The sequence below is a fragment of the Gouania willdenowi genome, chromosome 6 (genome assembly GCF_900634775.1).
Source record: "Gouania willdenowi chromosome 6, fGouWil2.1, whole genome shotgun sequence".
Taxonomy (NCBI): Eukaryota; Metazoa; Chordata; class Actinopteri; order Blenniiformes; family Gobiesocidae; genus Gouania; species Gouania willdenowi.
In genome coordinates, this window is record NC_041049.1 from 59,425,589 (window position 1) to 59,450,213 (window position 24,625).

Sequence of the window (24,625 nt, forward strand, 5' to 3'; positions counted from 1 at the left end):
ATGTAGCCAAGTACTGTTACTTGAAACCAAATTTACTTAAGTAAAAGTAAAATTACGGATTTTAGAAAGTACTCCAAAAAGTAGAAGTACACAAAAAAGCTACTCAATTACAGCAACAAGAGTAAATGTCATTTGATACTTTCCACCCCTGTTCAAAACCCAGAAACTTACTGAGTAAAAGCACAGCAGAGCAAGGACTGGACCAGGAAGGAGTGACAATATAGATAATATTATGCACCAACACTCAGTGTTCACACACTCCCTGAATAATGGAGGTAGGCAATCAGGAGATGAGGCACACCTGAGTGGAAACAGGAAGGAGCCTAATCACCCTTTCAGCACATACATACTGACAAGACAGGAATCCTAAACCCACTAATAGAGACTGAGAAACTTAACCAGACAAGAATTAACCGTAAACTAAATCAGGAACTAAAACTACAACCAATTACAAGAACTGGATTTCCCAATGCACCATTAAACAACTTACACATGGAAAATACATACAAACACACAGCAGACGAGAAATATGATTGTTTTTGTATTCTATTATTTTTTATTATTATTATGTAAAACAATTATATTCAAAAAGCTACGTACACATCTTTATAATATTTATCTATAATCTAATATCATGTAGGAAAACACTTAAGATGAACTTTTTTCCAGGTGCCTGTATCCATTAAAGCTACGTTAGCTAAGTGCAGTAAGATGCCGACGTGAAGGCTTCAAAACTACAAAGACATTAGTGAAGATCAATTGATGAGCTGCTGCTTCCTGCATGAACTTCCTGGTACATCGATTATTTATTTATTCAAACTAACATCTCGACTCTCAGGGGTCACGAGATTTATCTTTGTCCATGAGGAGATGTCGAGGAACGTGTCGCTCCATGACCATAAAAACCACTCCATCCTCACCAATGGTTTACCATCTCTGTAGCAAAAATTAACCCTGTGATAAGTTTGAGAGATTATTAAACACATTCAGAGTTTCCACGTGATTTATTGTTTTGTTAATAGGATCAAAGTGTTTATCACTTTGATACACATAAGCTTTTCAAGGCTTACAGCAGTACCATTACATAATGTGTGTGTGTGTGTGTTAACCAGCTTACATTGGTGATCACTTAAAGCTTTGTAAATATTTTAATAGAATGATCATTCATTCATTTGTTTCACTAACTGCTCACTGCTCATGTTGTTTTCACTTTGTTTCATTACCTGAAGTTTTTCTTTCATCTTTTTGTTTTGTTACATGATGTTTTTCAGTAAAAACATGAAAAATGTGTTCATTGTTTAATAATAGAAAATATTAATTGTTGGTTTTTTTCTGTTGGGCTTTCAGAAAACTATCCTTTTTTTTTTTTTTTTAATTTTTTTGTTTGGGGCTAATTTTGCCATATTTTATGACGTGCTGTGTCCCATTCAAACAAACAAACCTCTAACCACATGGTGGGATATATCCTTAACAGGTCGTGAGTGGGTTAGGCATCGAGTATCGATTGGTCCTGAGACTAACTTTACGATTCTCCCAGAATCGTTCAATTTTTAAATTTCGATTCCCATACTCGTTACCCAGTCCACCAACCAAACACCAACAAAGAAGAATTCACCTGAAGTGTTTGTATTACTGCGGAACAGTGTGTGGCGGGGGTCTAAAGTGTGGTAAAAATAACAACATGGCTAAGTGCAACACTTGTAAAAACATTATATCATGAAGAGGAGGGTGCACGACAAACATGATCATTGTACATCAGGGGTTCTCGACTGGTCTCACCCTGGGACCCACATTTTGCCACGGTCATTAAATCGCGATTTTTTTTAGAATTCAACCAACCAAATTTAGTTTTTCAAAAACAGCTGTTGAGAACACACATATAACCTTTTTAAAAACATAAATCCATATATTTTCCTGTGCAACATGCATTTCACAGCATGCCTGTCAAAATAAAAGTTTCTTTCAAAATAAAAGACAAGTCTAACATGAGAGACATTAAGTATTTATCTATTTATTTATTTTTCACCAGCTGTCCGCGGCCCAGCCAGTACAGGTCCGCGACCCACTTTTGGGTCCCGACCCACCAGTTGAGAATCACTGTTGTACATTATATACACATTTACATACATGTATCTACATATACAATATATACATGTTTATGGCTTCACAATTAATCAAATTTTAATTGTGATCACGGTTTTGGTTGCCATGATTAAATAAACCTGATCGTCTGCAATATTTACATTTATGATACAGGCTGTGCACTCTGTAATAGTGTATTCATTCAGTTAGCCTTTGGTACATTATATTTATTTATTTATTCTTTTTATCTAAGTAGGAACAGTACATATCAATGAACATTCAAAAAATGTAAATGTGTCAGATTATAGCCATAGGCTAGTTTCCATAACAATAAAACAAGTCAAGGCACAAAACAATATACAAAACAAAATACGTACAGGACAAGGAACATCGGGATTGTAAAATACATTAAGTTTACTTTTTTAAATTGTTTATTATTATTATTATTATTATTATTATTGTTATTTAAAGCTTAGCCTTTGGTACTTTGGGTTCATTTTTTATTATTACTTTTATTAAAATTCTCATTGAAAATTTCGTTTTGCACTGTAAACTGTACACATATAGTTTATTTAAAAGTAATGTAATGAAAACAGGTTGTTTTTTTCTTCTTCTTCTTCTTCTTTTTACCAAATATGATTAATCATTCTGATTATAATTGTAATTACAATAATGATCAAAATACTCGTGATTATCATTTTGGACATAATCGTGCAGCTCTAATATCTATACAATATTTACATGTACAGTATATATACTGTACATACAATACACATTGTATACAATACGTACATTGTACAATTGCCTCTTAAAAGAATCGGACTCGCAACGAGGAATCAGAATCAGAACCGGAATCGTTGAAACTCAAACGATGCCCAATCCTAGTCACACACACACACACACAATCACTGACACACACATTTTCTTCATACGTAAAACAAAAATGAATGAATCTGGAAGACGAACCAACAACCATCATCATCTGATCCATGAAGATTTTAGGGAAGTTCATTCACAACTTATCATTTTCTGGTATCACAGATGAGATTGAAACCACATGTAAACAGAGACTCCACATCATCATCATCACCACTCTTCACCATCTCTACCCCTGCCTGGGGGCTCTAATGTTTGTTTCACAGCGGCTTATAAAAGCCCCAACATTCATGCATTAGTCGCCCTGCATCATTAAAGCAGATGATGCTACTCATGTTTGCTGGATTTCCCTGGAAAGGAGTCACAGTCATGCTCTGTTGTCTCCTGTCTGACCACAGATAAATACAGAGTGCTGGGCAAACACACCACTTTGATAAATAAAGAGCTTTCTGTAACCATTGCACTGCAAACAAACAAAGTAGCAGATATCACTTCACTAACTTCCCTCACTGAGTATTATTGGGGCTTCATTAATGAATGAATCTTAGGGTTCATCTTTAATCACAGAGACTGACAGTGCGGTTCATCCATAGTGAAGGTACCTGGCTGTGTGCAGACATGTGTTTTAATGCATTGCACGAGTGTCATGTAAGTGTAGGAAAAGTCTGAAAAGCAAGTTTTTAATAATGATAACATAGAAAATATAATAGAAAATAAAAATCTGATTTAAAAAATGTGCAAAAAGACTGTAAATGATGCAATCAGTTTATCTATTTTTAACAGATAAATGCAGCTTGACTTTCAAACACCTACCTGAGGATGTGATCAGACCCTGTGACACTTCCATTTCCTGTTCCCTGCTCGTACCCTCAGCAGGAATCGCCCAATCAAACGCAGAAAGTCTGCTCTGCCTCACGGATATGTCATCCCTACAGGGCAGCACGTTTCACAGCTCGGACACTGCAGCCAGGATGAATGGGTGGAGTTTGAAGGATTGTCAGGCAAACAGGGGCACAACATTAAACTCTCCGACTATTGATTGTAGGATATTGATTGGGTGAAGCTGCTGTGCTGAGCATCAGTCGTTCCACATGGTGTCAAAACAAACAAGACAACATGTCCACTCACTCACAGTGGAGGTTTAATGGCTCTGATAAATCTTTATAGAGCAACTTATCATGTCTGTAACTTTACTTGTCTGAGGTTGTTGGAGACACTCATTAATGTTTGAAATGTCTTTCAAAATAAATGTCACAGGTTGTGAAACACGTGGTGAAGTCAGTGAAGGCGTATGGAGTAGTGTGTGGTGTATTCATGGTGTCATCATGCTACTCTGTAGAAAACCTAGAAATGAGCCTCTACAGTCAGGAAAACCATTCAGACATGCAGGATTGCAGCCCTCTAGGACAAAGCTTGAACAGTCCTATTAAAGGGTAGCTGTAGTGAATTCTACCTCCAGAAACTCTATAAAAAGATAATTTATAACAGTGGTTCTCAAACATTTTGGGCTCTAGTCCCCCTTTCTCTTATTTCTGAATCAGTTTAATTAGAAAACTATTTAAAAACATCTATAGATCATAATGATGGAATGAACACCCATTTTAAAGAATCTCATTTTGTAAATAAGTGGAAATAAACAGTATTTAGTGCAGTGGTCCCCAACCTTTTTTAGATCGTGACCACATTTTGATATCAAGAATTTCTGGTGACCCCGAATACTTTTTTTTTTTTTTTTTTTTCTAGATTTAGTTTTTGATCATGTTTGAGCTCAGATTTATTTATCAATTTTACTGTATTTTACTTGAACTAGATGTTTTATATCTTTTAAGTGAAAGTACAGAAATACAGATTGTGTGTAGTTTTAATTATAAATAAATAACAAATCACATTTACAAAAATGTATTTCAATTTTTCAGAAACTTCAGGCGACCCCACATGTGGTCCCGGTGTCACGTACTGAGTTTACCTCCGTACTGAGATTATAACCCTAACCCATAATCTTATCCAATAAACAGATAAAACACGCGTCCGTTCACTTTGAAAACAAAAATAAACAAAAATGAAAAAAAAATTTTGGCATTAATTCATTTTTCGGTAATGCGCATGTGCGCGCCTTCGCCAATATGCACATATACAATCTCAGTACGATATTATGTTATGTTATATTATATTATATTATATTATATTATATTATATTATATTATATTATATTATATTATATTGAGTCTGACCCTGAGGAATGTGCTCATCATCACTAGGCCTAGATCACAGAGACATGAGTGGCCATCAATTACTACAAAGAAACACACAATTAATTACATATACATTACAAACAATTATGTTCATATATTCATATTTTGGTGTGAGCATGTGTTATTTATCGGCTGATGTAAACATTCAGCAGAATCTTTCAGCAGGAGAAGTGACTAATCTGTGATCACTATTGGTATTTTTATATTTAAATCAATCGCACCTCATGATACAATATAATGCACGATATATGGTTTTTACGATACCATATATCGTAAAAACTGACACGAATCACTGAACAAAATTATTTTTCTTCTTCTTCTTCTTTTTTTTAAATAATTAATATGTTTCCAATTATTTTTGTTGTTGTAATAAATTAACTTTCCCTTTGGTTTAAGAAGGTGTAAATGTGAGGAGAACAACTGATAAATCAATGATATTGTATCAGTTCCACTACTTGCCACTAGGTGGTGGTGTTGAACCAGGCAACAACAAAAACAAGTGGACGGGAGTTACCTTTTGTCTCCAGGCTACGTTTAAAGGTGCTTTGTAGATTATTTAAATACATAGCAATACTACGTCAGTCAAACAACGTACGGTTAATTGTTTAACATGAAACCAATCAAAGTCCCTGTAGAGTTACTTCGTGAGTTCCGCACTCTGTGTTGACATTGTTGCTAAACGTAGCGCTCTTGAACGCACCTCAGCGGACTGACACATGCATTCCATTCCATTGCCACTAAAAGCGAACAGTTATCAACTCTGAGGGAATATATCTGTGTTTTACTCGATGTTTCTACTGAACAACAGGCGTGGACCAGGCTGTGAGTGTGTGTTTTAGATGAGCTGCTGGAATAAAGCTGTGTTTAGGTCGGACAGAAGCTCCAGTGCTGTGGAGTTAGCTGTTAGTTAGTACTGTTAGCATTGTTAGCTCTAACGGAGCCGCTCCTTTGGCTTTAAACCTTAAACTCAGCCGAAACAAACACCGAGAACTCTTTTTCTGTTGTGTCCTGCATGGAAACATAACTATTGAAACATGGGAATGTGCCTGCCGTGCTTCAGTGGAGCTGCAGACGACGTGGTTGTCACCCCGGATCCTGTAAGTTCAATATTAATAATAATATATAATAATCTATCCCAAAAATACTACAGCGTTTGACACACATCATACTTTCAAAATAAATACTTGGTTTATCCAAGCAAGGAAATAACATAACATAACATAACATAATAGAAGTTAGGTAAGATCTTTATTAAACTACATTTATTTATCTCATGAAACGTTACATTAACATAAAAACATTAACACAGAGACTACTATTCTTATAGAATCTGTCAATTATTTCACCAAAAAATGATGATGATAATAAATTTAAGCAGGAATAAAGATACTTCTTACAATATCATATGACAGCAGTAAGTTTTAGGCCGTGGCTATTGATACTGAAACGTACTTATAGACTGAAAGTCTATTCATACGCAGCGCGGCCAGTTTAAGTGACATGATAGGTGCACCACGTGACTGAAAGTTCCGTCAGTTTTATTTTAGTTCATATTTATTTTAACCAGCCCGGCGCTAACCCTATTATTTTAGTCCCAACTCTAACCCAGGAAATACCTTACTATTTTTTTTTTTTTTTTTTTTCGTATATATGTATCTTTAACCCTAACCCAGGAACTACCCTAAAATCTTTTTTTTTGTACATGTATTTTTAAAGGTGAAATTTGCCGTGTTAAATATGTTAAAATGAATATATATATATGACAAAATCAATAGATTAATACACTTCATACATTTTAATAAATGTGCTTATATCCCAAGGTCATGTAAACAAGATCCATTTTTTTTTTTTATGTCCAAACAGTTTGTTTTTGGGTTTTTTTAATGGATGCATAGATTCATAGGCCTTTTTTTTATATATCTGCCATGATACATTGATCTGATCTATTGTTATTATCTCTTTAGAAAAATAAAAAAGAAGTGGGTGAGTTTTCTGAGAATTGAATTTTATAAAAAATGAAATAAGATGATCATATAATAATGTATGCTAATATCGTTTAGTCCTGCATAAGGAGTGAGTTCAAATCTAAACAAAGCATTTACATATGGCATTGGAAACTCCAGAATCAACATTAAAATAATAAAGGAGCAGATTTCATTCTAAAATGACCTGTTCTGGTTTGTAGGGCAGCAGGAGATAAGAAGCTAGATTGGTTCAAATCCCATTTTATTCAAGACGTTTCACTTTAGAACTGGTTTGTCTCTGGTTTGTCCTTAATAACAACGTTGTTACCCAAACCAGAGGAAATGATAAAATCCACAAATATACACGATGGGGCCATTTAATCAGATAGTATTCATATTGCTGGAGAAGGAATTTAACACCGTGTGTTAATCCAAATTTTTCTTAATTTATTACTGATTTTCTTATTTAAAGGTACGTGATTTAAGGAGTTTATTGTTGGAAACAAATAAATCCCCTTCAAATTAAAAGCAGAAAAACTTGCGATCCAGTAAAAACAGGTTTGTGAACCCCACACGCTCCCATGTGGGGGTTTGTTGGGGGCCACTGGACTAGTCCATAAAGGAAAATAGTTGGTTGGCAACATATTCATTGTAACATGACGAGCACATGTGTACAGTATAAATAATCAGAATTCTTAATATAAAGAATGAAAGGACTAAAAAGGTCTTATTTGATTGGTTCCAGGACATCAGGAGACAACAGCTCGCTGATGCAGCCGAGAAAAGACAAAAAGAGGTAAGACGAGCGCAGTTGTGTTTTTATAGATGTAACACTGATTATAGATGTATGTGCATTGTTACAGCTGTAGGTAGATATAACAGGGTTCTCACCAGGGATTTTTCACAGCGTAGGGGGATCACGTGGTGCGCGAGCGAACGCCATTTGTGCAAAAAAAGATTTGAAATTTCTAACTCTCTGAGGGCCAATATTAATGAAGTAAAGCTAAAGTTGGGTTTTTTTTGTTGTTTTATTAATCTTTGTTTTAGCCTCACTTTATTATTTGTTGAATAGGAGAAGGTGATGATGAATGTAGTTAGTTAATCATGCTTGTTTTATATATATATATATACTCACACACTGTAGAGACAAGAAATGACATTTTATTCAAAGGACTGATTCCAAGACGTGCTTTTCAAATTTAAATGAGGTATAATGTGGGACCTGCTGTTATATCGGAACACACACGCACACACAGACGTGCGGATGACGCGTGCACACACACATGGAGGACGCACACAGTAGAGCCGAAAAAGAAGACCCGATCAAAGAGAACACGGCCCAAACCTGTTCGACCAGAATGAAGCCGATGTTTCTTTAGGCCTGAACACGTTTCAACCAGACGGTATTCACATCTGTGCGTGCACATGTGGAATGATCCGGTGTGAGTTATAAACATGATGAACAATTTCATGTGTGCTACACGCTACATCTGGATGAAGCACTGTTTATATTGGATGGTGCATACAGGCAGCATTGAAGGCAGCTAAGTGGAGGCAGGGGTCCTCAGGTAAAGACTGGCACATGCGAGCAGATCGCCTGTACTAAATAGTTGGTGCGACTGATGTATGTGTTTCTGGGTTATTCAGATTAAAAAGAGAGTTTAAACAACCCATGCACGCCTGGAAGTGCCTGTGAGTCCAAGTGTGCAACAATTATTACGACGGTATCGATTAAAAAAGCTAAAAAAAACACAGAAAATATCTCCTGCGTTGCTGAAAAACAGAGCGTAGGGGGTGCCATCGCTTCGTACGGGAGCAAAATGACAACGTCGGGGCCCCTACGCTCAACAGCACTGGAGAGAACCCTGTATAAGTAATGTCCTGTTAGTAGGTTTTATTTTAGTCGTCTTTTATTGTGCAGAGAAGCCACATCATAAGGAGCCGGGCTAAAGCTAAAGCTAGAGCTAGAGTTGTGTCCAGGTCAGTAAACATGGGTGGATGAAACTCACCTGCTGATTGGCTGCTGACCCCTCCACTACCACAACTTCTTTTGTTTCATTCACCGATTTGATCTTTTAACCTTTGTGGACCCTGATAATCACCCTGATAATTACACGTATGTGAACTTTAACCCACAGCATCTCTAAAAACCTTAAACCCCCCCAACACAACGAATCCTGCTGGACACAACTGGACATACGTGGGTCACTGTTGAAGCTTTGTAGGAAATGATCTCCCTTTGAAAATGTGCATGTTTTTTTTATTTTTAATGTATTTTCCAGTTGAAATGTTCCTCTGAGTGTTTGGCCCTGTGTTCACAGACAGCCCACAGGGGGGTTAAAGACCCAGGGGCCATCGAAAGAAAAAAGAAAAAGCAAGAAGAAATGGAAAAACAGACGATGACCAACTCAGTGTCAGGTGGAGGTGGGCTGAGGGTGAGTTTAAGGTTATATAGGTCAACCACAACATTATGACCACCTGCCTATTGTTTTTCTAGTCAGACTTTTTTTTTTTTAACTCATAGTGCAGCACTCTGTGCAACATGTTGTTACGATAGGAAGAGAGCGACAAAAATGTCAGGGAATATATTTTTTTAAAGTGCCTTTTGCTAGCCCACTGAGCGCTCTTCCTCGCTCGCGCTCAGTTTTTACATTCAATTTTATGTGTACAATGTAATTTCCAATCACTTCAACTCCATAAAAGACACAGCTTTCCAAATATAATACTTAACATTTTTTATCAAAACATCTAAAAGCAAATGAGGTGCTGGGGAAAAAAAGTTAAATTAGGTGCTGAATCCAATCAAATAAGTACCGTCAAAGTCTGGGAGGTACCGGATTTTGCTCCTTTAGGCTGAAATTAATCTCTGGCTATATGTGATATGCACTAAATCATGGCTATTCAACTAAAATTCAAAAAGGTTCAGTAAGCAAACATTTCAGTTCGGAAAATCAAAATGTCTAATTATTGTGTGTAATGTATATTTAAAGATGCAGTATGTAACCTCTCAGTCTATTGCTCATCCTCTGGCTCTATTTACAAACTCTAAAAAGCGTGACACTAATTTTCAGCCAATCAGAGATCTTTCTACAGAGGGCTTCATCAGCTGTTTGGGGAGCCCCCCACTCTGCCACCATGAAAGGCCCCGCCTCCGTCACGTTCCTATTTTTGTTTTCCCATTGTGAATTTTTTTTATTGTCCTATCAAGTATTTGTGTTGCATTTGTGTTCTCTGTTAATTTGTAATTTTGTGTATTTACTTTTGGGGCCGCTAGTTGCTCATGTTTTAAGTTATTTTTTACCATCTTAAAGCACCATGATTTTATTTTAGCTTGTATGGCATTTAGCATCAGCAAATTTAACCCAGAATAATTTTTTCTAGTAAATCTTTATTTGAATTAAAATTATTGAGATTTAGATCCTATATCGCCATTTTGAGAAAAAATAGAGGTATGAGTTTTGGTCCATATCGCCCAGCCTTATGTCAGAGGTCATCATGTTATAGCTCATAGTCATATTTAAAGTACAGTAGAATGTGCTTCAAACCATGTGACATGTACTTCTTCCATTACTGACACTGGTACTGGTTTGACTACATGTAAGTGATTATCAGTGATTTATCCCAGAAACTGAACGTTGTCGTCTCTTTTCTCTGCAGTGGCAGGTGGGCTGAAACCAACTCCAAATCTCAAATCAACATGACATTATTCTACAGGATGGATTTGAAGGATGTTGGTTCTACTGCTGCACATTTTAAACCTGATCTCCAGACTAAACACAGCATGTTCTGCCAAACCTCGACACGTACCATTGTTTATGCTTTGATTTCAAACTAATGAGCTGATAAGATTGTTTGTGATTAGTTTTATAATATTTATGAGTAATTAACACCACAATCACATTGTTTTCTACTTATGTGTAGTAACAAAGACTAGTGCCAAAGGTTTTCTGACTGTAGCACATGGAAGTTACTGCATTAAGACTAAAGACACTGAAAGGATAAACAGGTATAGAAGATGGATGGATGTAAGTACAGTATTTATTAATCACTCATTGGTCGTGAACATTTCACTGTAATGTAACAGTTATGACTTAATGCATCTGTGCAACATTTCACACTAAACTAAACAGCAGTTCTCAACTGGTCTCACCATAGGACCCACATTTTGCCAAGGTCATTAAATCGCGACCCATTTTTTTTAGTTATTCAACCAACCAAATTTTGTTTTTCAAAATACACATATTTATCATCTTTTTTTCAAAACATTAATCTATATATTTTCCTGTACTACATGCATTTCACTGCATGCATGCCAAAAGAAAAGTTTCATTCAAAATAAAAGACAAGTCCAACTTGAGAGACATTAGGTAATTATTTATTTTTGACCAGTTGTCCAAGACCCACCCAGTACAGGTCTGCGGCCCACTTTTGGGTCCCAACCTGCCAGTTGAGAATCGTTGCTTTAGAACCTAAATGACATCCATCCATTTTGATCCTCATCACTGGTGCCTTTCCCAGTTTACTGACGCTACAAAGCAGGGAGGGGACTCCCTGGACTGAGCTCCAGTCCATTACAGACATGTCATTTTACTGCAGCCCCAACATGCGATCAACCACAAACTGTATCAAACAATTAAAGCTTCACAGGAAACAGATTTTCGCACCCTCTGCACAATCATAGGAGTGTTGCCTTTAACACTAGTCTTTGTATTATTTGCTTCACGTGCACTATCTCGATGCTGCTCAGTTTATTGAATTATGAAATATTATCCGCTGTCAAACCTCTGTTGCCTGTTTACACACCCTATGTCTGTCTGTTTGCATTAATATAAGGAGGTCTGTGTCGGCTGCTGCAGTGAAACAACTGAAGGATTGTGATAATTTAGAACCGCATGCATTTCTTAAAGCCTTTTTCAAGCCTTCGATGCTTCTGGTGCTTTTTGCCTTTCTGTAGAATTTACAATCAAGGCCAACAGTGTTTACAATAAATGCATTTGTGCAACTCTTGTGTGGATCTCATGGGTAGAAAAATGCAGATATTGGGGTACATGCTCATTGCTTCTCCTCGTGATTAGCATTGGAATAGAAAATAAATTCCTCACATCATAAACATTTATTCAGAATTATCAAACACACTTGGATCAATCTTTGCGTTAACTTGTTGGTTTCTGTCACTTTACAAGACTGTTTCTGCACGTTCTAGAACACTTTAAAGCCTCATTGCTGGTCCTAAAGATCCACTGTCCTGCTTGTTTTAGGTGTAGCTTGAATATGATGAAAAGCTGATCATAAGAGCTCAAACAGGCAGGACAGTGGCTCTCCAGGACCAGGAAAGAGGAATCCTGATCAAAGCCAACTGAAGATGAGTGATCACATGACCTCTAGAGGGCAGCACTGTACCACACAATTATGTCAAAACAAAGCTCATATGTTAAAGAAACTTGTAACAAAAAGTAATCACAAAATGCGCATTTATGCAAAGAATATGTCCACAAAATAGATTTACAGTTTTTTTTTTATTATTAACGTAAAAATGTTTTTTTAATTGGTTATGGCCATGTTTCAAACTCAAAGCCCAGGATTTGTCCTGCAGGAGAAAATAAAGAGAAATCAATAATTGTTGTCGTGGTAATTTCTAAATAATTCAGTTGTTAATATCTCAGTCCATCCATACTTTACATGACTGGAGTCATTTTTATTTGCACATTGTCAAAAGTCCTGCAATTTCTCGCTAACAATCCAACAAAATTCCATTTAAATTAAATAAAAAACAATTGGTCAGTAAAGATCCTGCAGGCACTGATATCTGTCATTTATCACTTGATATTGTAGGTTCCTCACATACGGTATTAAAATGTAGGCAGTGGCTATTTGTACGGTTGCCTTATCAAAATACCGACATTCTATCCATACGCAGCGCCCCTAATTGGCCAGTTTAGGTCACGTGATTAAGACTAAACCTTACCCTAACCCCCAAAAATTGTTGCGATATAGGGTTTTCCGTACAGCAACCATACGAATAGACACTTTCGAAGTAAAAGTGAAGGTGGCGCATAAAGATATTCATCAATTACAGCAAAACTAATCTTAATATAACTATATAATAAACACAATGTGGGAGGATATATGAGAACATGAAAACAATGAATGAAGAGCAAATTAAGTCAAGAAAAACACATAAACACATACAAAAAGAAGAACAAAGGAAAAATAGCTGAAAAGTAAAGGCTGGAGTTATTTTGGTGCATCAATCTGTGCACTAGTGCGTTAGTAGATCAACTACAACGTGTTTTTACACCACAAACCTTCAGAAAATCCGGCTACATTAGTTTTTGGTGATATTTGTTGTTTTTAGTTTGTTGGTTGGGTAATAACGTTTATTATTGTACATTAAAGGTCATGAAGTTTTCTTTAACCCAGATAAAAAAAAATAAAGAATTAAAAGACAGATGTGTATGAAATGCTGTCCTCCTCCTGCTCCTTTTGCATTTCCCGTGATCCGTCTCTACTTTTTGCTGCGGTAGTGTGACGTCACCACTAGGTAGTGGTCAGGGGTGAGGTCTTTGAGGCTGGGTGGGGTCTTGGTGCCGATGGGCATCGTCTTGCTCACCACCCGAGTTATTTGGAGCATGCGACAGGGGTCGTGTTTCAGCAGGTAGCTCTCAAAGGTCTCCCAGCCCCCGCCCACTCGCACCATCACATGCTTGTTGTGGAGCATCTGCAGGAAACAGAATGAAATCATCACAGGTTCAGTCGTACTAACAGCTGATGTCATTGCTTGATCGGAGCTTTGAGTTGGAGTCAGAATATTTCCTCCTATCCACTTTTCCTTAACCCTGTGGATGATGTCACAGGGTTAAAGAAAGGCAGTGGCTATCCGTACGGTTGCCATATCAATATACCGACATTCTATCCATACGCGGTGCCCCTATTTGGCCAGTTTAGGTCACGTGATAGGTCAGTCATTGGCCAGTTTAGGTTGCGTGACTAAGACTGAGAATGGTTGCTCACACTCACCTTCCACTCAGGGTTTTAGATTATTTAATGTTGTTCAAGGTATATTATTGCATTGGTAACTTACATGATCTCCGTCCCTTGTCGGTCATCGTGAGTTTCCGTGAGTGCTTGGGTGTGCATCATTATGTGGTCTTCTTTGGTAAAGGATGCATCAGTGTTTCCTAGGCTAAAGGAGGTTATAAAGGAAGCATCGAGCCTCATTTCCTCAGCTTTTAAAGAATTTGAACGCTCTTTATCATGGCCGCCACTTAAATACTTCCATGGTTAAGGAAAAGTGGATAGAAAAGGAGATAGGAGGGAATATTAGGACACAGCCAGAGAGGTTTAAGCTGCTTTGATTGATATCAGCGCTCACAGTGGATGAACAAACTCTACTCTGACTCCTCCCTCTCAGTCCTGTTGAGTGATCATCATATTGAACATGAACTATTTAAGTATTACCAATTCCAATAAATATCAGTGTAATACTGGAGAGTACATAAAAAGAAAGTTTGAGAACCTCTAAATGAGGGAATCCACTCCTGAAAACCAGTGTAAACCTTTGCAGCGCCACATCAGAGACTAAGACTATAAATATGTTGTTTCATGACTAAAAACACTACAAAAAATGTGAATGAATGTTTTCTGGTTGAGCAACAAGCTGCAAACACAGTTGGACCAAAGTGACCACATCAGCACACACCTTGAATGATGATCGCCATGGCAACGTCACTCATCCTACTATGAAGAAGTAAAATGGTGTGATGGTGCACATAGAAACATACAGTATATCACTAACTACAGAGTCTCATAACCACACCATTCTAAGCAGCTATCAATAAGGCTCTCGTACAGTTCTCACGCCTGAGGTCAAAGGTCAAGCGTCATAAACTCGCCATGTCTGACGGTGTAGGCAGCGAGTCTGACAGAGATTTAGATTATTTTCCCATTGGAGTGTCGATACGTTGATTCCTTGAAAGATTTTTTGCGGAAACATGATATCGGTCTCCAAGGCAGAAATGCTGAGTTCAGGTTTTCCCTGACTTTTCAAACAGTGACCAATCAGCTGATCAGTGCGGTTTCACTTATCGGCCTGTTTAGTGTCCATCTTGTTCAAATTTAGACCTGCTTGCTCCTTTGAAAATGGTTAAATCTAAGTCTGTCTGAGCCATGATTGAATGACTCTACTCGTGCACTTAGGCGTGAATGTAGTCGCGCAGAGAGGAGGTGGAAAAAGGACAAGCTTCACGTTTCTTTGGGCATTTTGCGAGACTGTTTATCAAATTATCAGAAAGCTGTGGAGTGTACTAAAGCTGAGTACATGTCAAACTTGATTTCTACAAATTGCAACAGACCCCAAGTTCTGTTTAATGTTTTAAATAGACTTGTGAAACCTATTGACTCAAACTATGTTGTACATTCTCAAACAAATTTTCTGAATTTTTTTGTTGACAAGATAACTGCTATTAGGGACTCAACCTCTTCTTTCAAAGTGGTTGATCCCTGTGTTACTTCTGTGTGTTCTGTGGCTTTTGAGCATTTTGAACCTGTGTCCCTTAGCGACCTGTCCGTTGTTGTGCATAAATTAAGAGCTTCTAATTGTCCGTTTGATTGTCTCCCTTCTAAACTGTTCAAAGATGCTTTGGGGCGCGATTGGGCCTCATATACTGGCGATTATAAATTCCTCGCTGACATCAGGCTGCGTTCCAAGTTCCTTTAAACATGCTGTTGTTCAGCCTCTGCTTAAGAAGCAAAACCTGAACTCTGAAGTCCTGGCAAACTACAAGCCAATTTCTAAATTGCCTTTCTTATCAAAAATCTTAGAAAAACTGGTTTTTGCTCAAATACAAACTGATCTGGATGTAAATGGTGTTTTAGAAAAATTTCAATCTGGCTTTAAGCTACGTCACAGCACTGAGACTGTACTCTTAAAGAGCTTTTAATGACCTTATTTTAACTGTTGATTCAGGCTGCTCTACTGCTTTGGTACTTTTAGCATTTGACATTGTCAACCATGAAATATTGCTTTCACGCCTCAAAAATCATGTTGGCATTAAAGGTACTGCCTTAAGTTGGTTTAGATTGTACCTTGAAAATCGATCTTTTGCCGTCCACCTTGGTCCTTACGCTTCTGGAGTTGCCCCACTCAGCTGTGGCGTGCCGCAGGGCTCCATTTTGGGCCCCTTATTGTTTTCAATGTATATGCTGCCCGTTGGGTCAATTTTCAGAAAATATAAAATTGACTTTCATTGTTTTGCAGACGACCTGCAAATGTATCTGCCTTGGAAGCCAGGCACAGGCAATGTTCAAGTTTTGTTTGATTGTTTACAGGAAGTGAAGGACTGGATGGCTCAAAATTGCTTAAAGCTTAATGACTCCAAAACTGAAATTGTTGTATTTGGTAACTCATGTGATGCCACTGCTCTGGGCCCTTTGAGTATCTATTGCCACAAGTCTGCTAGGAATCTTGGGGTTGTTTTGGACAGTTCATTTAAATTTGACAGACAAATAATTTCAGTCGTCAAAAATAGCTTTTTCAGCTGCGTTTGCTCAGCAAAATCAAACCCTATTTGCCTTACGCCGACCTGGAGCGTGTCATTCATGCTTTTATTATGTCGCTTAGATTATTGTAACTCTCTGTACTGTGGGCTCGATCAAACTTCCATCCGGCGTCTGCAGTTGGTTCAAAACGCAGCGGCGCGTTTGTTCAAGGGAACAAGGAAACGTGAGCACATAACTCCAGTGTTGGCCTCTCTGCACTGGCTTCCAGTCAATTTTAGGATTCACTTCAAGATACTGTTGATGTTTTTAAATGTCTGAATGGGTTGGCTCCATCCTACCTTTCAGAGCTTTTGTTGATCCGTGTTCCAGGTCGAACGCTGAGATCCTCCAATCAAATGACTCTGGAGGTGCCAAAATCTAAGCGCAAAACCAGAGGAGACCGGGCTTTTGCCGTAGCGGCTCAGAGTCTCTGGAACATCCTTCCACTGAATGTCAAAATGGCCCAGTCCATTCATGTTTTCAAGTCGTTGTTGAAAACACATCTTTTTGTTTTGGCCTTCAACACAAGCTGACCAGATGCCATGTATTTTATTATAATTGTTTTATGTTGTATATTTTGTGACTGTTTTTACATTGTACTTTATATTGTTTGTTGTACAGCACTTTGGGCAGTTGTAGCTGTTTTTAAATGTGCTATATAAATAAAGTTGACAATGACATTGACATCCTGTTGAAATTTTTGAATTGAATTAAAATAAACGCTTAATTAAAATAATCATGGACCTGGTTAGTGAATGGTTTACCTCGTAAATTTACCTGAGAACTCATACTGTCCTTTTCATACTCGGAAATCTCATTAATACATTTTATTCATAAGCGCTTTTCAAAAAACTCAAAGACACAGTTTACAGTTGTTAAAACAACTACACAAGTCAAAAAAGAAACTAACAACAATGAAATCCTAAGGTAAAAGCTTGGGAGGAGGAGTGTGGAAGCAGAGGAGATCTGTCGCTTTAATACTGCACATACATGTACAGTATGTGCGACCCAGGTCGTCTGTGTTTTTGCTCACCAGGGGTCACCTGTGTGGAAGCGAGAGGGCTGCCCTTGCTTCCATACTGCTGCTGAGCTGCTCCCATCGGTTTTTAAAAGTTCTCGGATTGGCCGAAAGTGGCATCAGTGGAAATCCCACCCCCCCACCCCCCCCGTCTGAATATGTGTAATATTAATAATATAAACACTATTAAAACACTAAAGACCACTGGACTAAAATGACAAACGCTGAACAAGCTTGTTGACGTTTATTTCCCTCTGACCTGTGACCCCTCAGGTTGCACATGTGCAGTTCCAGAGTGTGAAAAGGCTTATTATCAAAGGCTTGTATCTATAGTTGGAGTCCATAAAGAGATTTTGATGGAGCTGCTCCAACCTTTACAAACAACGACCACATGGAGCTGTCACCTGAGCTCGGCCACTTATGAGACTTCCTGCCCTACGGCGGCCAAACATACAACATTTATAAGCCTCTTAAAGGAATCATGTCGAGGGCAGTGACGGGGCACAGGCTTCAATCACCAGCAGCAGGCCTCAGGCTTTAATGTGTGTGTGTGTGTGTGTGTGTGTGGTTAGATCCTAGAAGGACAGATGCCTGAGGCCGAGCTGAGAAAACACCTTTCCCTCTCTAATCTAAGCTACAAGCAGCTCATTTATTCCAGGATGTTTGAGGGTCAGTGAATGACGTGAGGTTCAGATTCTTCACAAACGAGTCAGAGCTCTTTTATCCCATCGCAGCTCAGTGAGAGGAATTCTGATTTCAGCATCTACACAATAATGAGCGTTGCCTAGAGACGGAGGAAAGATGCTCTAATGTGTGATTTAAGGCCAAACATTGATTTATTTCCTCTATATGTTTGATTTAATGCAATGAAAATGTTTAATTTACAGACCAATTCTTCTTCTCATTCAGCCTCTACAACCCCATAGTAGTATAGATAGTATAGTATAGACAATATAGTTAAAAACAGTGCTTCTCAAACCTTTTTGGCTCTAGTCCCCCCTTGTGTTCGACTACTACATTTTGCTTAGAATTCTGTGAAAAAACATCTATAGCTTATAATGATGGAATGAATGAGTGATAACACACATTTTAAAGAATGTAATTTTGTAAATAAGTGGAAAGAAAAATAATTTAGTGTCTCCTGAATAGATTTATTTCTATAGTTTTTTATCATTTCTGGTCATCTTCCTCCTGATGTGGGACCAAGACTGACCTTTGTATTTTCAGTTCATCTTCTAATCAAGATCATTTCTATCATCATTTTGTTGTTTTTTTGGTGTCATTGTGTGTGTTTTGTTGTAGTTTGTCTTTAATTTTAATTATTCAGTACATTTTTCTGTTATTGTGTGTGTTTTTGATGGTTTCTTATGTTGTTTTGTATCCTGCTCTCTTATTTTTGTGTATTTTGTAGAGATCTTATGTTTTTTTTCTCTCATTTATTGTGTCTGTGTTGTCGTTTTGTGTGTTGCTGGTAATAATGATTATTTTTCGCTCTTAGTGTGTGTCTTTGGTGTCATTTTGTGTGTATTTTGTTGTTGTTTGTCTGTTCTTTTTATTATTCAGTATATTTTTCTCTCATTTTGTGTGTTTTTGTTGTCGTTTTCGTGAGTTGTGGTAATATTCAGTGCCATTATCATTTTAAACTAAAAATAAACCCTATGTTTTTATAGAAACACTGGCATCGATAGTAAATAGATCTATTATGTATACTGTACCTTGTACAACTTATGTTACTTTCCACAGTTTTCTTCATATTTTGTGCTTGAAAAATGATGCACGACAACATGAAATATGTAATATTATTATAATGCTGCACTTGCCTTTGGACATGAGCCAGAGCTCAACAGATTGCATTAGACCAACATTTCTCATCACTCGTCCTTGGTTGCTCAGCAACAGAACAGACAAGAGCCTTTAGTGTTCAAAACTATCAAATCATTTGGAATATTCTGATTTACAATGAAACCTTTAAAAGTAACAGATTTCTTCCGTATTGCTTTTATCACACACCAAACCTCCTTAAAGTGACTGAGATGAGATTAAAAAAGCAGCTGTGATCCAGCAGGCGGACAGCAGAGGACTCACAATCCTAAACATACCAGAATGAATCACAGTCCTGGAGGTGTGAATCCAAGCTGTGAGTTGCCAAGTAACCAAATCCCATGAGGACTGATGCTACATCTGTAATCAGATTTGCCTCCATTTATCTTTCTTCAATACTTTCCAGACAGAGAAAGTGAAGACACATTTCCTGGACTCTAAGCTTATCGTGAGACAGAAGTAATGGAAACGCTAGTTTAGAGCCACAATAAGACACCCAACCTTTGGATATCATGCATGTGCATGTTCTCCCTCCTGTACACTAGTGTATCAGAGATTATCAGGTTCTTATTGCAATTATTACAGTGATCATTATTTTTGAGTATTACCGTCAGGGTTACATTTTTCAGTCCCAATTACATTTTCAATTACCCATTTTCAATTACAATTCAGTTATGATTACAGTTATCAGCATTTTTTCAATTACAATGAAATTAAAATATTTTTTTATCCTCAGAAAGTCAATTACAATTACATGCTAAATTACTTAAATTCAATTACAATCAATCGCAATTACCGAGAATGAAATAAATAACCTAATAAAAGTTAGCCTTCCTCTTGTGTTAGCCCTAAATCAGCTGTAAAATACACTAAAAACTAATATCTATCATCTAATTTCTTTCCTATCTATTGGTTATCTTGTTAGGATTCGTAATGAATGAAAATATAGGTTTTAATATTTTTGGTGTGGGTGTCTGAGCCTTTTTGTGTTGATTTAAAAAAAAAATGATTATAAAATGTGGGAAAGCTTGATATGAAACATATTTTAATAATTGTTAACTACACACGTGTAGAACTGTACAAAGAACTGGAACATGGTTCCACAGTTTTGCATTAAATTACAATTGGCAATTTTCATAGAATTTTCATGGCAATTACAATTACAAAGTCAAATAGCGAAACTCAATTACAATTTATTTACAATTACAACAGCAACAGATTTTTTAAAATTACAATTACAATTATAGTTTTGCATAATTGTAATTAATTATCAATTGCAATTATAATTGACCTCAACCTTGATTACCGTACACGCATTTAATATTTATAGAACATGGAGTCGTTAAAGCTGATATCCAGAGTTTCTGAGAAATCTACATTTATGTATGATTATTTTGAAATGCAAAAAAAAATACCTAACTAGTCTTTTACTATGGTCTACTGCTGGTGGTCATTGATATACATTAATGTATATAAGTCCCTCCTTCGTCCTATAGACCCCTATACAAATGGAAACAATCACAGAGTGCGCCCAGTCAATAGGCTTTGACTCTGTTTTTGAGACTGTCAATCAAAGTGAATGCGGAACTGTGCACGGAAACAAGGCTGGTACATATGATTTAGGCTCTTACCTGACCCATTGACCTATATCAATGCGACCCGATGCGACCTTGTTATGTTTCGCGATACGTGTGTAGAAAAGTAGAGGCGTGGCTTGTGGTAGATTGGGAGAAGCAGGGAAGGAAGTGGGGCTGTTTAGGGCGGGACATCAAGACGTTTCTCAGAAACTCCAGATAATAGCTTTAAATCACCATCCATATCACTGGGAAACTGTATTAGTTGGGAACCCCAACAAAGGAGGTACTAAAAAAGGCAGCACCAGGTACGTTTTCCCAGTGGAAACCAGCAAAAAGAGAGTAGAGCTGAGCCGAGTTGATCTGATACCGTCAGTGAAATGGCAATGGTGCACTTCAACCACTGACCTGTCGGAGCAGTAATGTGCGTGAGTAGCCCTTTCTCTACTCAACGAACTGACAGAGCAACTGAATATAACTAAAAGCTACTGAGAAGCTGCTTGTTGACACTCACTCGTATGAAGAGCATCTTCTCCCCAACGCGGTATCGGCCCTGGGACTGCCTTTCTACACAGAACCTATTCACACACCTGCAGGGGGGGTCATCAGTGATATGTCTCACCTGAAACACATTTACAATCAACAGGTCACGCCTTAACCTCACCACATTCATCCAATGATGACTCAAACACAAACACACTGCAGACTTACAGCATCATCCAACAGGTTGGTGCTTTTTTTACAGGAGGTCACTTTGGTGAGAGTCGGAGATGGGGAAGGGGATGGAGTTGGGGAAGTGGAGGGAAACTGGGTTGGGGAAGTAGAGGGGGAAGTAGTTGGGGAAGTAGATTGAAACTGGGTTGGGGAAGGAGATGGGGATGGAGGGGGGGAAGTAGAGGTGGAAGTAGATGGGGAAGCGGTGGTGTACAAAGTTGGGGAAGTAGATTGAAACTGGTTTGGGGAAGGAGATGGGGATGGAGGGGGGGAAGTAGAGGTGGAAGTAGATGGGGAAGCGGTGGTGTACAAAGTTGGGGAAGTAGAGGGGGAAGTAGAGGGAAACTGGATTGGGGAAGTAGAGGGGCACGTGGTGGGGGAAGTGGTGGGGGACGTGGGGGGAGATGGGTGGGGTAGCCTGGTAGAAGCGATAGGTGAGGGCGGTGGAATCGACGCCTCTTCTTGTTCAATCTCCTTCTCCAGTTTAATGAGCCCTGGCGGCTCCACGTTGTAGCTTTACAACATAAAAACACAATGTATTAAAAGAGAACAGAAAAATTACAGATATAGACATTTAAAGTGAAATTAAAAAAAAGCTTTTACGTGAACCTGAAATGTGAGCACATGGGGTAACTTTTCAATACTTTTACAGGCACACCGTGGACTTTTTGACCTAAAGAGTTGACCCATATGAGTTGTTTTAAATGATTCCTCAGGCCAATATACACCAATATACATGCTCCGAGTGGGGCTTCCCTCTTGAAATACTGACTATGTAAGTTTGGAGAGACGGACCGTCTTTGGCCAGGTCATGTGACCTGAAGGGCCTGGAGAAAGTTTCACTTTATGGCAGTCACGTGACCACAGACTCGGATATATATACATAGTTTCCACATGACGTCACAACATACGGGTATTTCCCGACCCCGTGTCATTGCTGTGGGAAGCTGAAACGAGTTAGCCTCTGTTTACAGCCAAAAGAGCACAATATGGTAGTTTCGTGTTGGGGTAATGGAGCACTAATCGCCGCGATAAGTCAGTTAAACGTGGATTCTTTAGTGAGGGAAGTCGGCAAGTCAGATCGGTAACTTTGATATAAGGATTGGCTCCCAGCCCCACTTCGCACCCCAGCCTTTGGAGCCAATCCTTATCCCAAAGTTCCAGGTCAACTACTGTCTGCATACACAATCAAAAGACATGGAAGCCTGGCCCGACTGACTGTTTGTTGATTTTTGCGACAGTGCTGCAGCGCTTGTGGCCACTAGGGGCGCTTGCGTGAAAGTTACCGATCTAGCGCCCCCTAGTGGCCAAAAGTTACACAGTGTGCCTTTAAGATATTGAGAAAATAGTAAAAGAAAATTAAAAAAAATCTATATGCTTTAAAAAGACTTAAAAAATAAATCCCACATCTTTTTACAATAGGAAATTATGGTGTTTCAATAATTAAATAATAATATATCAAAAGATAACTAGAATATTTGCATTTCTTGAAGAAAATGCAAGTGAGGATGCAGGTGCTGGCCCGCATTACACTGCATTAGCTTGGCATAACATTAGCACTAACATAGGGTTAGCATTAGCATAGCATGAACCTAGCATTCGCATTAACCTAGCAATGGCAGTAGCCTATCAATAGCATTAATCTAGCATTAGCACTAACCTAGCATTAGCTAAGGATTAGCCTAGCATTAGCATTAATCTAGCATTAGCACTAACCTAGCATTAGCTAAGGATTAGCCTAGCATTAGCATTAATCTAGCATTAGCACTAACCTAGCATTAGCTAAGGATTAACCTAGCAATAGCTGAACATTAGCAATAAGGTTGAAAAAGTTGAAAAGTTACAAATTATAAAAGTACAAGCATAAATCTCTGGACCTATATGAATTTTTGAATAGTTTATTTGTCAAAATCAGACAAACGGTGTAGGATAAACACACACACACACACACACACACACACACACACACACACACACACACACACACACACACACACACACACACACACACACTCCCATTCACTCCAATGGGTAATCTAGGGTTTCCAATCAACCTAATAGTCATGTTTTTGATTGTGGGAGGAAACCAGAGTTTTATGAAAAAAACCCATCAGGCATTGGGAGAACATGTAAACTCCACACAGAAACTCCACCCCCTGGTTTGAACCCAGGACCTTCTTGCTGTGCTAACCACTATGCAGAGAGGTAATAAATAATAGTTATTTTTGTAAACACTACTGTATAAACTCACCGTAAGGCGATGCGTCCCAGCTCCAGGAGACACAGACACACCTCCCTGGGCTGCTTATGAAGGACTACAAAAGAGATTCTGTTTATAGTGATTATATTTATTTACTCAAAATAACAAACAAACAAACAAACAAACAATAACAACCAACCAACAACTGTACATGTCCAACAACCAGTTTGAGAATGAACAGAATGAAGCAAAGAGTTTATCTAGCCCCAATATTTATATAAGGTATAAATATTGTAACTTTATTCAAGGCTGTGAGTTCAGATGAATGAATGTGTGATTGATGGTGAGATGAAAACGAGCTTCATGCAACAGGCTTTAATCCTCCCTAACTGTTTTCTGTGGCTTTGTCACACTTAATATTTGTGTTTATGGAAATTATTCTACAAATAGACAAAGATAAAGGAAATCATTGATTATCATGATCAGCCATAACCAACTTTATTAAAATTAATTCCTCCCTCACTTCGTACTAGGGCTGAATAATTTTGGAAAATAATCTAATTAGAATTTTTTTTCCTCAATATTGC

The 24,625-nt window shown here is 37.9% G+C and overlaps 2 protein-coding genes across 3 annotated transcripts in view; one reads left to right on the forward strand and one right to left on the reverse strand.

Moving 5' to 3' along the window:
* The first annotated feature begins 5,788 nt into the window (after window positions 1-5,788).
* Window positions 5,789-12,140, forward strand: svip (small VCP interacting protein). The gene is made up of 4 exons (XM_028449608.1): window positions 5,789-6,307; window positions 7,920-7,970; window positions 9,496-9,609; window positions 10,832-12,140. The coding sequence occupies exons 1-4, from the start codon at window positions 6,245-6,247 to the stop codon at window positions 10,844-10,846; spliced, it is 243 nt and encodes an 80-aa protein (XP_028305409.1). The 5' UTR covers window positions 5,789-6,244; the 3' UTR covers window positions 10,847-12,140.
* Window positions 11,534-24,625, reverse strand: part of gas2a (growth arrest-specific 2a) — a 29,435-nt gene continuing 16,343 nt past the window's right edge. For both annotated transcript variants that reach the window (XM_028449605.1, XM_028449606.1), the window contains exons 5-8: window positions 24,090-24,153; window positions 21,836-22,352; window positions 21,639-21,746; window positions 11,534-13,892 (exon numbers count right to left, since the gene is read on the reverse strand). In XM_028449605.1, coding sequence (XP_028305406.1) covers window positions 13,680-13,892; window positions 21,639-21,746; window positions 21,836-22,352; window positions 24,090-24,153 — 902 coding nt within the window. In that variant the 3' untranslated portion in view covers window positions 11,534-13,679. The remainder of the gene's footprint in view (window positions 13,893-21,638; window positions 21,747-21,835; window positions 22,353-24,089; window positions 24,154-24,625) is intronic.